Here is a 16,181-nt window from a genome sequence, read left to right as displayed (position 1 = left end):
GTAGCGGCAGCGATCCGTCAGCAACTGGCGAGGGGCGCCGTGGAGCAGGATGACGTCGTATAGTAAGAAGTCGGCGACATCTGTAGCACAGCTGGTTGGCAGCGCTCGAGCGATGGCATATCTCGTGGCGTAATCGGTTGCTACAGCAATCCATTTGTTTCCTTCGATGGAAATTGGAAAGGGGCCAAGAAGGTCTGGGCCCACACGGAAGAATGGCTCTGTAGGGATATCAATTGGTTACATCAAACCAGCGGGAGGCATAGCAGGCGTCTTCGGCACTGACACAGGTCACAAGAAGCGACGTTACGGCGCACAGAGCGATAAATGCCTTGCCAGAAGAAGCGGCGCCGCAGGCGGTCGTATGTACGAGTGATGCCCAGATGGCCGGCAGTAGGAGCGTCGGGAAGTTGCTGAAGCACGGCGAGTCGAAGGTGCTTGGTAACGACAAGGAGGAGCTACAGGCCATCAGGACGAATGCTGCGACGGTACAAAGTTCCATCGCGCAACTTGAATACCCGGAAGGATGGGTCATTGGGCGAGGAGCTTAGGCATTCCATAAGTGTTCGAAGACCAGGATCTTTGCGCTGCTCGTCGCCAATAGGGAGGAAGCTGGAGAGGGATACAACACTGATGTCCGAGTCTGCATAGGTATCGTCCGGTTGATCCACGGGATTGCGGGACAGGGAGTCAGCGTCATTATGCAGGTGCCCAGACTTATACATAATAGAAAATGTATATTCTTGTAGACGCAATGCCCAACGTGCAAGTCGTCCAGTTGGGTCCTTCAAAGAGGATAGCCAGCAGAGGGCGTGATGATCAGTTACGGCGCAGAAGCTCCGACCGAAAAGGTACGGCCGAAATATCGCGACCGCCCATACGAGCGCGAGACATTCTCTCTCAGTAATGGAGTAATTTCGCTCGGGCGTGGAAAGAAGGCGGTAGAGTAAGCGATGACACGATCTTGGCCCTGTTGACGCTGAGCGAGGACAGCGCCGATGCCATGACCACTCACGTCAGTTCATACTTCAGTGGGCGCAGAAGCGTCAAAGTGTGACAGACTTGCGGAAGTTGTAAGCCGCTCAATCAGGGTAGAGAAGGCTTTCTCCTGCATTGGTCCCCAAGAGAAAGAGACGTATTTCTTAAGAAGGTCAGTGAGAGGGTGAGCGATGTCGGCAAAATTTTTCGCGAATCGCCGCAAATAAGAGCATAAGCCCAGAAAACTACGGACATCGTTTGTTGAACAAGGTACAGGAAAACTTCGCACGGCGTGAACTCTGTGGATCAGATTGGATTCCGGCGGCGTTTACGAGATGGCCGAACATGTTAATTTCACGGCGACCGAAATTGCACTTGGAGGAGTTTAGCTAAAGGCCAGTCCTGCCAAACACGGAGAGTATAGTTGTGAGGTGCTGCAGGTGGCTCTCAAATTTCGGCGAAAACACAATCACATTGTCGAGGTAACAGAGGCATGTAGACCACTTCAAGCCACGCAAGAGAGAGTCCTTCATGCTCTCGAATGTAGCTGGCGCATTGCTTAATCCAAAGGGCATGACTTTAATTTGGTACAGGCCGTCCGGTGTGACGAAGGCGGTTTTCTCGCGGTCCATCTCATCGACGTTAATCTGTCAATAGCCGGAGCGGAGGTCAATTGATGAAAAGTATTGAGATCCTTGAAGGCAGTCAAGAGCGTCATCAATGCGAGCCAGGGGATAAACATCCTTCTTTGTTATCCTGTTGAGGTGACGGTAGTCAACGCAGAAGCACCACGAGTTGTCTTTTTTCTTTACTAACACAACCGGTGATGCCCACGGGCTACTGGAAGGTTCAATGATGTCCTTGTCCATCATCCTGTCTACCTCTTTCTGTATGATGGCCCTTTCTGTTGCGGAGACGCGATATGGCCGCCAATGCATGGGGCTGGCGTTACCGGTGTTGATGCGATGCGTGACAACAGATATCTGGCCAAGTGGACGGTCGTCCAAATCGAAGATGTCCCGATGAGATGACAGGAGGTGGCAAAGAGCTGCTGTTTGCTCGGAAGGAAGGTAAGGGGCGATCATCTTAGAAACATCGTCCGCAGGCGTCGAGTACGGAGGAGTGGGTGGCAAAGGTCCGTTGATACTGAGGAAGGATTCCGAAGTCAAAGAAGCATATCACTCCGAAGGAGTGATAGGCGCTATGGTGATACCGTGTGGCAGCACATGCGATGAAAATCAAAAATGGAGGATGGGCACGCGAGTGCAGTTTTCACGGATCCAGATTAAGGTGCTCGGCAGGGCAATATTGCGCGACAAAACCACGCCGGCGACACGACGTACTCGCCATCAGGTATGGGAGGACATGGCGTCAGGAGGACATTTATAGTCGCTTGTGCAGACAGCCTTGCAAACTCAGCAGAACATAAGCGATATGAAGCCCAAGTTGTTGCGTCGGCAGGAAGCGGCAGATCCAACTGTACAACACCTGCGGAGCAGTCAATTTGGGCAGAGTGTTTCGATAGGAAATCGATTCCGAGAATTAGGTCGTGCGGACAGTGTTCAAGGACGATAACGATAACAACGGTATAATGGCCCCCAATGGTCACACGTGCTGTGCACATTCCAAGGACAGGTGAAGTATCGGCGATTCGCACAGTGCCCGGTTCGGCGGGTGTAAGAACCTTTTTGAGCCTTCGGCGGGGAGCAGCGCTCGTAACTGAATGCTGCGCTCCTGTATCAACGAGAGATCTAACAGGAACGCCATCAACTTCAATGTCCAGTAGGTTTCCACATGTAGGCAGGGTCAAAACAGGATTTGCGAACCGGGTAGGAGTTGCAGCTTCATATCCGGGAGCTCGACCGCCTACTATACCGAAGTGAAGCAACCGGTTGCAGAAGGGGCGAAGAGCAATGAACGAAAGGCGAATGGGACTTACAACCTTGCGGAGACGGGGAGCGGCTGGATATTGGTGGATCACTGTCGGCGTTGGTGTGCCTAGTCCGCGGATAGGGAGAGAAAGTACGATTGTCTGGCACTTGGCGGTAGTGACTTGGAGACGACCGCCGAGGAGGCGACGACCAGTGGTTGCGGCAATGAGGGGCGATGTGTACAATACCGGAACATTTAAAACAGATGAGTTTATCATCAGCTGTGCGCCAGTCAGCTGGGTTGCGACGGAGTGGCGGAAAGCTTTGCGTCTGGGAGCGAGCGGCAGAAGAAATCTGGTAGGTGTTTGTATGGCGGACCGAGCAGAGAGACGGAATGCCCAGATTTGCTATTTCCTCCCGAACGACCGCTTCTATAAGGGAGATAGCGGGCACGCTTTCCCGACAGTCGAAAGGAACTGGAGCCGGAGCCATGGCGTCAAGCTCACGGCGAACGATGCGCGTGATATCTTCCGGGCCTGTGGGCTGAACGAATCGCGGCGGCTCTTCGCAGGAAGATGTCGCGGCGGTATTGGGCAATCGGTCGAAAGTTTGAGCGACGCGGCGTCCCTTCGCTTGTTCGAGGCGCCGGCATTCCTTTATAATTGCATCCACAGTGGCACAATCCTTACACATCAGTAGATTGAAAGCATCGTCTTCAATACCTTTCAGTATGTGACCAATCTTGCCTGCCTCGGTCATGTTGTTATCAGCCTTGCGATAGAGGTCCAGCACATCCTGTATGTACATGACATAGGATTCTGTGGACGCCTCAGCGCGGCACGCAAGTTCTTTTTTTGCTGCCAGCTGACGAGCGACAGGTCTGCCAAACAGGTCCCGCATTTTTTCTTTGCAGACACCCCAGCTCGTTAGGTCAGCTTCGTGTGTGTGGTACCGTTGCTTCGCAGTTCCTCTTAGATAAAATATCACGTTTGCCAGCGTCATTTTTGGATACCACCTGTGTTTGTCACACACTCGCTCGTACATCGTAAGCCAGTCCTCGACGTCGGCGTTGTCCGTGCCACAAAATGTCCCTAGGTCCCGCGGATGAGTGAGGATGACCGTTGGCACGGGCTGCTGAGGTGTGGTCGCTTGTGTCGGTTGATTTACCATTGTGGCAGCAGGTAGATGACGTCCGCTGCGAAGTTCTGTGATTTTACCCCGCACCTCCACCAAAATGTTGCAGGAAGAAAACAGGCCCACGAGTGTAAGATAATGTATATTTACAACTGAGGTATATGGCGGTTAGGCAACTGCGAGACTTCGTCTTTCTCTAGTCTAATTCAACTTCGTCTTCATCACCATAACAACATTACACCAGGTGGCGCAGCATGCAGCAGTTGCATGCAGCAGTTGCAGTTGTAGCTGTTTCCCATCGGTCGATTTAGGCACCACTGGCCTCCTGGGTGCGCTTGCGTTCAGCGAAAGCAGGGGAAAAGTAAGCATGTCTGCAATAGAGATTAGTAAGAGGCGATTGGAAGATTGCTGGAAGAAAAGCAGGGAAACGACAAAAAAGGGAGACGTACAAAAGCAAAGTTCACAATAGGGGGTCAGGAAATTTGTGGGAGGTCATCGTGTTTTTTCTTTTTCTTGTTTTTAACCTAGGTAGGACATTAGGCAATATAATAGCAAGAGCTTGCTGGAGCAACCCGCCGCTCCGTACCAAAGGGGACGCTCATAACATCTATCCATCCATCCAGTATAAGTAGCGGTACGAGAGATAGTTTAGAACGTCAGAAAGCTAAGCTAGTTCGTAAGGATTCATTATGCAAAAAAAGGTGAAGCGTAAAGACAGGACACAGAAAAAGAGAAGGGAAAACACGAACGCCGGCGTTCATTTTGCCCGCTTTTCTTCTCTTGTGTCCTGTCTGCACGCCTCACCTTTTTTTTTTGCATAACGAGAGATAGTCTTGAGGAAGAAAGGAAGATTAAGGAGATGTATAAACATACTGGAATGAAAACCATGTAGTGCTGACCTGGATAAATCAAGCAGGCCAAGTAACTTTCAATGCCCCGTTTGAAAGGGTATGCCTCCAAATAACTGTCATCAGTGGCATCCTATCATGAGACTTTTCATGCAATATGAGATGCATGCCGCTTAGTGTCGGTACGTGCACACTTTCATTGCACTTGTATACTATTGCACCAGGTGGCGCGCCACTTAGCAGTTCGTAGGTAGCGGTTCAAGGTAAATATATTAGGTTCGAGGAACAAAAAGAGAATCAAGGATATGTATAGAAAAGTGCCGGAATGAAAAACATGTACAGCATACCCGAATAAATAAAGCAGGCTTGCTGACTATTTGTCACCGCCCCGTTCTAAAGGGGATCCAGTAAATCACCATCATCATGTTCATTAGCAACATATCGTGCCACTTGTCACATCTTTACATACGTGCGTCAATACGTGCAACTTTTGCAATGCAGTTGCGTTATATTCCACAAAGTGTTCAGATATGTAGCAGTTGCATGTTGCATGTAGCTGGGCCTCGTCAGGTGACATTTTGTCACCGGATCGCTCCAATGGGGCTACAAATAAATTGGCATAATCAACAACAGCATCGTATTGTACCACGGGTCAAAGGAAGTGATGTGGGCGCCACATAGTCTCTATACCTGTGTTTGCTCTCCGGTAATGGTTATGGCGCCTCCTCGCTAGGTGCGAATCCTCTGGTGCGTGCTGCCGAAAATGGAGCTCCTGTGGAGGCGCTCGTCCATCTCACGCTGTGACTCTGCTGCGTGTGCCGCGCAGGCGTGTGCCTTTTTTCCTCGCCATTATTTTCAGCATTCTCTTTTCTCCCCATCCCTTTTTTCAAGTGAAGAGTAGCAGGGCAGAGCAATCCATAGCTCAGGCCGACCTATCTGCCTTTCTGTAAATGATTGTCTTTCTCATAAAGAATCTGAGACAGTTAAAATTACTCCTGTGTCCTTACTATGAGATGCCTCCCAATTAAATAATTGTTGGTGAGAGTAAGGTGCCTGGTGGTGGTCTCGTGCGGACGGTGACCTCTCGGAGAGCGCATATTTCCCCTCATCTTTTAAGAGGTTCAATACTAACACGCATTTGTCTCGCAAACCATATTTATTTCAAGGGAGTTTTCCACGTCTCAATAATTTCTCTCGTCGTATTCGAGTGCTGATTGCCGTGTTATAGTTTGTCAACGACGCTTTCCCTCAAGTCTAAATATTTTAATGCAGTTTTCCTAGTCTCTAAAGCCGCTCAAGTTCGCTCTTCTCCTCGGGCGGCCATTTCTCCAAGAAAATATACCTTCCAACCAGCAAAAAGCCACCATCGCGGACAACATCAGTCCCTTTCCAAGTAAGTATGAGGCTTGGAGCAGGAGTTATGGCGCTTGAAGATAACCTGGGGCCTGACGAACCAACCGACTGAGCTATCTTTCCGGGCAACATCCAAGGGTCAAAGGTTCAAATCACCTCTTATGTTCCTTTTAGTCTCCCCCCAAAATTTTCTTTCTTTTTTTCTTTTTAATGCCTTTTCCTTTACTTTATCACTGTACGGGAACCCTCCTTCAAAAAAAAAGATATATATGGTCAATTATATATGGCCACACTTGTGCAGGTCATAAATACCAGGTTCTCGAGCCGAGTGCCATCCGTGCGGTATAACCGAGCTCAGATTGGTCAACCTTGACTGATCAAATAGGGCACCACTGTAGGTGAAATGAGGCGCACAACTCCTGCGGGACCCGCCGTGGTTGCTCAGTGGCTATGGTGTTAGACTGCTGAGCACGATGTCGCGGGATCAAATCCCAGCCACGGCGGCCGCATTCCGATGGGGGCGAAATGCGAAAACACCCGTGTATTTAGACTTAGGTGCAGGTTAAAGAACCCCAGGTGGTCAAAATTTCCGGAGTCCTCCACTACGGCGTGCCTCATAATCAGAAAGTGGTTTTGTCGCGTAAAACCCCATAATTTAATTTTTTAACTCCTGCGGGGGCGGTAGAGTATCCGCCTCCCGTGCAAGAGGACCGTGGTTCAAATCCCGATGCCGTGCAATTCTCCACCGGAAAATACAAAAAAAAACCGTGTGTTGAGAAAATTGCACAAACAGGCCTGGAGTGCGGCCTGATCCCGGTGACCAGAACCGGTAACGCACTCTCTCACCAGAGCAGGATTGGCCACCCTGGTGAAGTACTTGGCCACAACCTCCAATGTGAATACAACAATCAAACCCCGGCCCTCGGTCCCCAGCAGTCGCGAAGCAACTGACCACGGCGGCGGTAAGATCTGTGACGCTGCAGAGGCTGCTAAGAATACCTGGCTCCGGACAGGCCGCCATTGGAATCTGAACCTGGCAACGTTTAACGTTAAAACGTTATCTAGTAAAGCGAGTCTAGCAGTGTTATTGGAGGAATTAGAGGGTAGTAAATGGGATATAATAGGGCTCATTGAGGTTAGGAGGACAAAAGAAGCATATACAGCGCTAAAAGCGGACGCGTCCTGTGCTACCGGGGCTTCGCGGAGAGACGAAAACTAGGAGTTGGATTCCTGATTAAGAAGGATATAGCTGGTAATATACAGGAATTCTATAGCATTAACGAGAGGGTGGCAGGTCTTGATGTGAAACTTAATAAGAGGTATAAATTGAAGGTTGTACAGGTCTACGCCCCTACATGGACTCATGATGACCAGGAAGTCGAAACCTTCTATGAAGACGTGGAATCGGCGATTGGTATAGTCAAAACAAAATATACTATACTCATCGGCGACTTCAATGCCAAAGTAGGCAAGAAGCAGGCTGGAGACAAGTCAGTAGGGGAATATGGCATAGGCTCTAGGAATAGCAGAGGAGAGTTATTAGTAGAGTTCGCAGAACAGAATAATATGCAGATAATGAATACCTTTTTCCGCAAGCGGGTTAGCCGAAAGTGGACGTGGAGGAGCCCGAATGGTGAGACTAGAAATGAAATCGACTTCATACTCTGCGCGAACCCTGGCATCATACAAGATGTAGACGTGCTCGGCAAGGTACGCTGCAGTGATCATAGGATGGTAAGCATTGAATTAGCCTAGACTTGAGGAGGGAACGGAAGAAACTGGTACACAAGAAGCCAATCACTGAGTTAGCGGTAAGAGGGAAACTAGAGGAATTCCGGATCAAGCTACAGAACAGGTATTCGGCTTTAACTCAGGAAGAGGACCTTAGTGTTGAAGCAATGAAGGACAATCTCATGGGCATCATTAAGGAGTGCGCAATAGAAGTCGGTGGTAACGCCGTTAGACAGGAAACCAGTAAGCTATCGCAGGAGACGAAAGATCTGATCAAGAAACGCCAATGTATGAAAGCCTCTAACCCTACAGCTAGAATAGAACTGGCAGAACTTTCTAAGCTAATCAACAAGCGTAAGACTGCGGACATCAGGAACTATAATATGGATAGAATTGAACAGGCTCTCAGGAACGGAGGAAGCCTAAAAACAGTGAAGAAGAAACTAGGAATAGGCAAGAATCAGATGTGTGCGTTAAGAGACAAAGCCGGCAATATCGTTACTAATATGGATGAGATAGTTCAAGTGGCTGAGGAGTTCTATAGAGATTTATACAGTACCAGTGGCACCCACGACGATAGTGGAAGAGGGAATAGCCTAGAGGAATTCGAAATCCCACAGGTAACGCCAGAAGAAGTAAAGAAAGCCTTAGGAGCTATGCAAAGCGGGAAGGCAGCCGGGGAGGATCAGGTAACAGCAGATTTGTTGAAGGATGGTGGTCAGATTGTTCTAGAGAAACTGGCCACCCTGTATACGCAATACCTCGAGCGTACCGGAATCTTGGACGAACGCTAACATAATCCTAATCCTTAAGAAAGGGGACGCCAAAGACTTGAAAAATTATAGACCGATCAGCTTACTGTCCGTTGCCTACAAAGTATTTACTAAGGTAATCGCAAATAGAAGAACACCTTAGACTTCTGTCAACCAAAGGACCAGGCAGGATTCCGTAAAGGCTACTCAACAATAGACCATATTCACACTATCAATCAAGTGATTGAGAAATGTGCAGAATATAACCAACCCTTATATATAGCTTTCATTGATTACGAGAAAGCGTTTGATTCAGTCGAAACCTCAGCAGTCATGGAGGCATTACGGAATCAGGGGGTAGATGAGTTATATGTAAAATACTGGAAGATATCTATAGAGGCTCCACAGCCACCGTAGTCCTCCACAAAGAAAGCAACAAAATCCCAATAAAGAAAGGTGTCAGACAGGGAGATACGATCTCTCCAATGCTACTCCCAGCATGTTTACAGGAGGTATTCAGAGACCTGGAGTGGTAAGAATTGGGGATAAAAGTTGATGGAGAATACCTTAGCAACTTGCGATTCGCTGATGATATTGCCTTGCTTAGTAACTCAGGAGACCAATTGCAATGCATGCTCACTGACCTGGAGAGGCAAAGCAGAAGAGTGGGTCTGAAAATTAATCTGCAGAAAACTAAAGTAATGTTTAACAGTCTCGGAAGAGAACAGCAGTTTACGATAGGTAGCGAGGCACCGGAAGTGGTAAGGGAATACATCTACTTAGGGCAGGTAGTGACGGCGGATCCGGATCTTGAGACGGAAATAATCAGAAGAATAAGAATGGGCTGGGGTGCGTTTGGCAGGCATTCTCAAATCATGAACAGCAGGTTGCCACTATCCCTCAAAAGGAAAGTGTATAACAGCTGTGTGTTACCAGTACTCACATACGGGGCAGAAACCTGCAGGCTTACGAAAAGGGTTCTGCTGAAATTGAGGACGACGCAACGAGCTATGGAAAGAAGAATGATGGGTTTAATGTTAAGGAATAAGAAAAGAGCAGATTGGGTGAGACAACAAACGCGGGTGACTGACATCTTAGTTGAAATCAAGAAAAAGAAATGGGCATGGGCCGGACATGTAATGAGGAGGGAAGATAACCGATGGTCATTAAAGGTTACGGACTGGATTCCAAGGGAAGGGATGCGTAGGAGGCGGCGGCAGAAAGTTAGGTGGGCGGATGACATTAAGACGTTTGCAGAGACAACATGGCCACAATTAGTACATGACCGGGGTAGTTGGAGAAGTATGGGAGAGGCCTTTGCCCTGCAGTGGGCGTAACTAGGCTGATGATGATGATGATGATAAAACTATAGAATTTACTTTAACTAATTTTGCAATAAGTTTGATTCTTTGAGCAGCAAGCTTGGCTCGTTTCACTTGTTGTAGGAAAGAGGACACAACCTTTTACACATGCAATTTCACAGGAAAGAATGTCCTTATAATAAATTCTCATTCATGACAATTCAGCATAAGGTAGCTTCAAAACCTTAATAGGATGCCATGCCTCATTTGTCGACGTTTGGGGTGATGCACTGTAGAGAATTCGCCCTCTTTTCATGGTGTGGGAAAAGGCACTCGACCTGACAGATTTGCAATTCTGTGCACCATTCTTCAATAGCTATGTTTGCTTATCCCATAATGCCAAAGTAGATGATGCGCAGAATAACGCAAACACTAGCTACATACATTTATTCAATGTTCAGCACCACTGATTAAATTGTGATTAATCCTTCATTGCTCTTGATGTTGCGCCCATCGGCAGTGGATCCTACTACATCATTGACACGCTCCCAAAAAATGTCCTTCCTTGGTGCCTCTTATGCAGTTGAGATATTCCAGCAACTTTTAAACATTTAGTAACTGTATCAACTTCTACAGAGTACTATGCGTTCAAAAAGCAATTATTGGTGAAACTTATTTTGCAACAATTCTGACCTCCAATGAGGGACTGCAGGTCTTACGCGAGTAAATACGGCAATTGACAAAGGTATACCACTAACGCTGGTAGCTCATGTAAAAGCCTCATCGAACTTGATTTGCTTTCAACCTCTTATTCTAACAAGGGAAGGCACTGCAGTAGCTCCTTGAACTCGCCTCAGTTTTTGTGGAAGCCTTCATGATGTAGGAAATGTTTGGCTTTATGGCTGCACAAGTTTGACACATTTTCGGAGACAATTTGAAGATTGCGTTGTAGGCAAGTATTTTGATCGCCAGAGAGGGTAAGAACCTAGGAATGGAGCAGCAGCATAAGTGCAGTAAATTTGCCGAGATGAATTACTTCGGTCTTACCTTGACAAACTTACAACACAAAACTTGTAAAGATTGTAAAACTATCGGCAAAATGACAAACTGATAAGCATGTATAGGTTACCTGATTGGTTCAACCAGACTAAGTGACTTTTCGCCACCATCCCGTTTCGAAGGGGATGCCAGTAAATAATAATAATAATAATAATAATAATAATAATAATAATAATAATAATAATAATAATAATAATAATAATAATAATAATAATAATAATAATAATAATAATAATAATCGGGCTAACATTGTACACAAACAGCAAAGCCTGGATACCGCAGTATCTGAATTAGTAATGCAGCCCACGCATTATGTAGAAGATGTGGCTTTGTTTCTACTTGCAGCAAGCGATATTTTCGGCCGCTTTCCCTTTACCTAATTATTGCTATGTTTCAAATAACCATAGTTAACATATTTTATGTTTTTATGGCTTAATTCTCTGTGATGGTCGTGACCAGGAGAAAAATTTAGCTAGACCATATTACATGCAAATGCCATATCATAGAAGAGCTGTATCATAAGTGCAACGAAGACATAGCAAACAGACGGTGACAACCTAGAGAACTAATGAACGAAAAGGTAGAGCTACTATGCCGCAGTATGTGAGTCGACCATGACCTACAGAATAAATGTCTCGATAACGCAGGATTTGGTCAAGCCGTGCGTGTGTGGCGTCTACTTGTGATATTACAGGCATAAATAGCGAGCTCTCAGTAATAAAATTTGGTCGACGATGGTTAGTGCTCGTGCTCATCTTACCCCTTCTGTGTCCGTAGTTTTTTGCATGCTCAAATGTTTCGTCATGAAATATCGACGAGCGTAATCTCTGACATTTTTTAAGTATTGTATATGGACAAAAATTCACTCTGTGAAAATTTGTGAGCAGTAAGTACATATTTGACGCAAGGGTGCAGTTTAACAGGTGACGTAGGTGTGCACGTCACTACACTTTTTTTCCCGGTGGTAGTTTTCTAAATATTTTCTGTCGGTGGCTATATATCATGCAAAGCCTGCGTTGCGTGACGTGGTAGTTTGAGGCAGAGTTATGGATTTGTCGTCTTTCTTTGGTCTCTTGTTGCGTTATTTTTCCTCTCTGTTTTAATTTTGCAGGTAATGCGTGCAACGTGCATATACCACATTGTTAAATGCTTTTTTTTCTAAGGCAGGCACGAGCCACGATATGTTCCACTTTGGAGCACGATGCTGCGAGCTTGATTTTGAAGGGTGCGTTTGATGGAAGTAAATGCAAAATATTTATGTAAAGAACATTTCGCTGCATTTTGAAGTACCCTTGGCAGTCAAAATTATTTTGGAATCCTTCGCTAATGCATCTCTCTTAGCCATGGTGTTGCCTGAGGTTGTTAAATGCCATTAATCGGCCAGCAAGCCATGATACTTTCAATTCATTGTGAACTGACACTCACAGCAGGGTCCACCAAGCCTTGTTGTAATGTCGCGGCTTGTAGTTGCCCTTGAACACGTTCCACCTCCAGAGGTCAAAAATGTAAGCCGAGGGGATGATAGCCACTTTGCTCATGGCAATACTGTGCAGATAGTTGATGTCCGTTTCTGGAATGCAGGATGACAGGGCTGCAGGTTTGTCCTCACCTACTTTTTCACACCACTCTGTTTCCCATTTTTTTTTGTAGTCATTACCGTAGATCATTCATTTGTTGTAATCACGGGGTGTTACGCTCCCCGCCCTCTCCGCATGTCTGGTCGGGGGTTATTCAGCACATCAAGTGTATCTTTCTTTAAATATTAGATAGTCGTACATGGTCTCGCCGTGGCAGTGCAATGTCTCTTTCAGGTGTTAAAATTATGTACTCCTAAAGCTTTTGGATCTTTGAGCGCTCAGCCAAGATGTGTGAACTGCTTGTACCAATACATGCTTAAAGTTCGGTGAGCACTCTAACATTCGCGAGTTCAAGCAGCTTAAACAGTCCATTTTATTGCAAAACTTGAGCGCCGAGGCGATGAAATATGTTAAAAGAGGGCATATACAAGCACTCAGTGAAGCGCTTGTACTTGTTTTCGTTCGTGTTTCATCGACCCGGTGCTCTAGTTTCCCTATGGTGAAACACCAACTAGCGCAACTGCCCATTCTATTAAACAGTTCCGCTGAGCACCACATCGAAGCATGTCTGAGTGCTTTGAGTGTGTCTGCATAAGCACTCACTAGCATGCATGGATGCATGCATAAAGAAATAAATCAATCAAACATTAATAATAAATAAATGAATGATTATTGAAACTATACAGGCGCCTAAATAAGACTTGTGGCTTGAGTGCGCAGCTGTGTAGTCCCAGAGTTGTTCACAATTGTAGACTAGGAAACCTAGTAAACCAGTAAACAGGAGGCAAAAAATGCTTTGCAAAAACAATTACAGCGAGCGGGTACAACTGTGCCATATATGTTATGAAAAACGCTTTAAGAACAATTAGAATATATCTTCTAATACAATAATTATTCAATGTACAATGAAACACTCGATACACCTGAGTGTTTTTTATATTCTTTTTTATTCTTCATCGTGGCCACTAGAAATATCATCCCAAGCCTGTAGCCAAACTAACCTCTCCAGTTATTAAAGACAACCTGTCAGCCTTCCGTGCAAAATAAACATTGTAAAAGAGCATAAAATAACATTTAAGTCTGCCTTGGTTTTTTTTCGTCCTTCCACTGTGTACGTAAAAAATAATTATACACTTTACACATGTTCTAACCCCCGTGGAAACAGGTGGTGTCATTTAGGCTGGGGAAGAGAGGCAGAAAGCGGACGAAAGAAAGGCAGAGAGGTTAACCAGACTGAGTCCAGTTTGCTGCCCTACACGTGGTGAGGGGGAGTGAAAAAGAGGGAGAGAAAACATGAGTCTATATCGCACTTTCACATGCACTAAGTTAGGTGCAACATGTCTACAGTCGGGCACTCAAGTCTGTAGTCTTCAGGAAGTGAAGAAGCGCTGGAATGGTTTTCTGGGCTAATGAACTGTGGAGCACTCGTGCTCGTTGTAGGCTAACATATTGCCACCTTGTTCTTGCAATGGAAACACAGTTTGCTCATGCAAAAGTTACAGATTTATTGTCAGACGATGCTGATATTTGCAAACTGTTCGACACCTCGACACTTAGTTCATCAACTGGAGAGTGTGCATGTAACCTTCTAGCATAATCCTGTCAAATGACCCAGTTAGGATGATTTTCTAACTGATTGTTACTTGGTATTTAGTTTTGAGGTGTTATTTACTGATGTAAAAGTAGCGCAATTTTTCTTTAGATGGGAGGCTGGCACTTGAGGGGTATCAAACCTCTTGACATTTCAGTCCGCAAGGGCAAAGCGTGCCGTAAGCCTCCTGTCACAACACTGTGTCAAATTAAAAGCAAGGATTACACGGCTGCGCTTTGTAAGGTGCGAAATTTCGTGTGCCCCCTATTTTCTGTGTGGCTTAGGATAAAGCGCCGAGTTTCTCAGGCAATAGTGAAGTATCAGGACTTCCAGTCACACAGCGTGCTTATGAATGACGATTAGGTCATGTCTAGTCATTCATTTATCAAGCTTTGATTCATGAATGACAACGTCAGGAGAAATATATATCAGCAGAGATTTGAATCAATTACTTTGAAATTTTTATGCTCAGCATTCTGACCACTATGCAACAGCTGCTTTGCGCAATCGAACCGATAATACATGCACTGGGCGCTAGCAGCACTGACGGTCTTCCATTGGCCTCGCCTTGTGAGTTACACTGTAGCGTCGATTTAAACACAGTTCCTTCATTGTTGGGGCACTTTAGTGCGCTATTAGGATTTTCGATCCACCAGGTTTACTATTGCGCGCGCACACTATCTGCAAGAGTCACCAATACGTGAAGCAAATGTGCAAGAAAAAGCAATGCACCAGGAGCAGTGGCAAAGTCTATTTAAGGCCGCCTCACGAATCTAGCCAAGCATTACGCGTATGAGTTGCTTGCATGTCCAACAGGTGTGCGCTTCGGACTACGCGTATTATTCCGTTACTCCCATTGTAAACTTGAGGAAAAGAGTGTAGCAACAAGGTGCTTCAGTAATGCATTAAAAAAGTAGCGTCAGTATTTAGTGAACGCGAGCCTCAAGTTGTAGGCCACACGCTTTCGCCAGGTTGGCTGCCCTAGTCATGTACTGGTGTCCGTTCGAGAAGGCTAGCTCAACCAACCCCAGCAGAGGTAGGACATGTAATCAAGTGCAAGAGCCGCAAACACTGACAAGAAAAAGTTTGCTGTAGTTGTTTTTAACCACCCCTTTTGCACAACTTAATGTACCATGACGAGCGGGCATCACTGTTGTCTTCTCTGCATATAGGCCGCCTTTATTGCAAGAATACAAAACCAGGAAAAGCTGCAAAGGTGAAATGTAAGAAAGAAGTACAGAAACAATCTTCTCAAATGCAGTGCATGCATCATTCATCGCGTCCAATTGAGTACTGGATGAAGCTACATAGGCCAAACAGGGAGATGTGTGCATGATAAACTACATCAACATTTAACATGGTGAAAAGAATGGCGCAACATTGTTTACGCAAAATGGCACAAGATCGGGTTGCTTGAAGTGTAGTTTTCATCACTGTTTGGAAGATGCATTCGCATTACCGGCAGAAATGGGTGTGAGCTGACTCTTCTGATTATGAAGGCTGAGTAGATTGGCAGGGTTGATGATGTTTTGGTTCACAAGTCTTTCCTTGCCTTTCCGAATAAACAATTACAATTCTTGCCGATGGGTTGAGATTAAACTTTAAGTCTGAGCTTTTTCATTTGTTATTTTTGTTAACTCTTAACAAGTTTACGCTCTTGCACACGTCCTGTTACAGGTAAGGCAAAGATATTGAAACGTCTATTTACCCGCCGTGGTTGCTCAGTGGCTATGGCGTTAGGCTGCTGAGCACGAGGCCGCGGAATCGAATCCCGGCCGCGGGGCCGCATTCCGATGGGGGCCGAATGCGAAAACACCCGTGTACTTAGATTTAGGTGAACGTTTAAGAACCCAGTTGGTCGAAATTTCCGGAGTCCTCCAATACGGCATGCCTTATCACCAGAAAGTGGTTTTGGCACGTAAAATGTCATAATTTAATTCTTAAACGTTTACTTGTTTGTGTTTCCCCAGTGGCCGGTTTTCACCGGCT

At 46.0% G+C, this 16,181-nt stretch overlaps 1 protein-coding gene across 1 annotated transcript in view; it reads right to left on the bottom strand.

Annotated features, from left to right (window-relative positions):
• LOC142583287 (angiotensin-converting enzyme-like) overlaps positions 1 to 16,181 on the bottom strand; it is a 117,001-nt gene that overhangs the window by 22,767 nt on the left and 78,053 nt on the right. Inside the window, exon 10 of the mRNA XM_075693696.1 lies at positions 12,450 to 12,594. Coding sequence (XP_075549811.1) covers positions 12,450 to 12,594 — 145 coding nt within the window. The remainder of the gene's footprint in view (positions 1 to 12,449; positions 12,595 to 16,181) is intronic.

Source organism: Dermacentor variabilis, chromosome 5, assembly GCF_050947875.1.
Source record: "Dermacentor variabilis isolate Ectoservices chromosome 5, ASM5094787v1, whole genome shotgun sequence".
Classification (NCBI taxonomy): Eukaryota; Metazoa; Arthropoda; class Arachnida; order Ixodida; family Ixodidae; genus Dermacentor; species Dermacentor variabilis.
The sequence above is the reverse complement of the archived record's forward strand: the minus strand, read 5'-3'. Positions and strand labels throughout refer to the sequence as shown.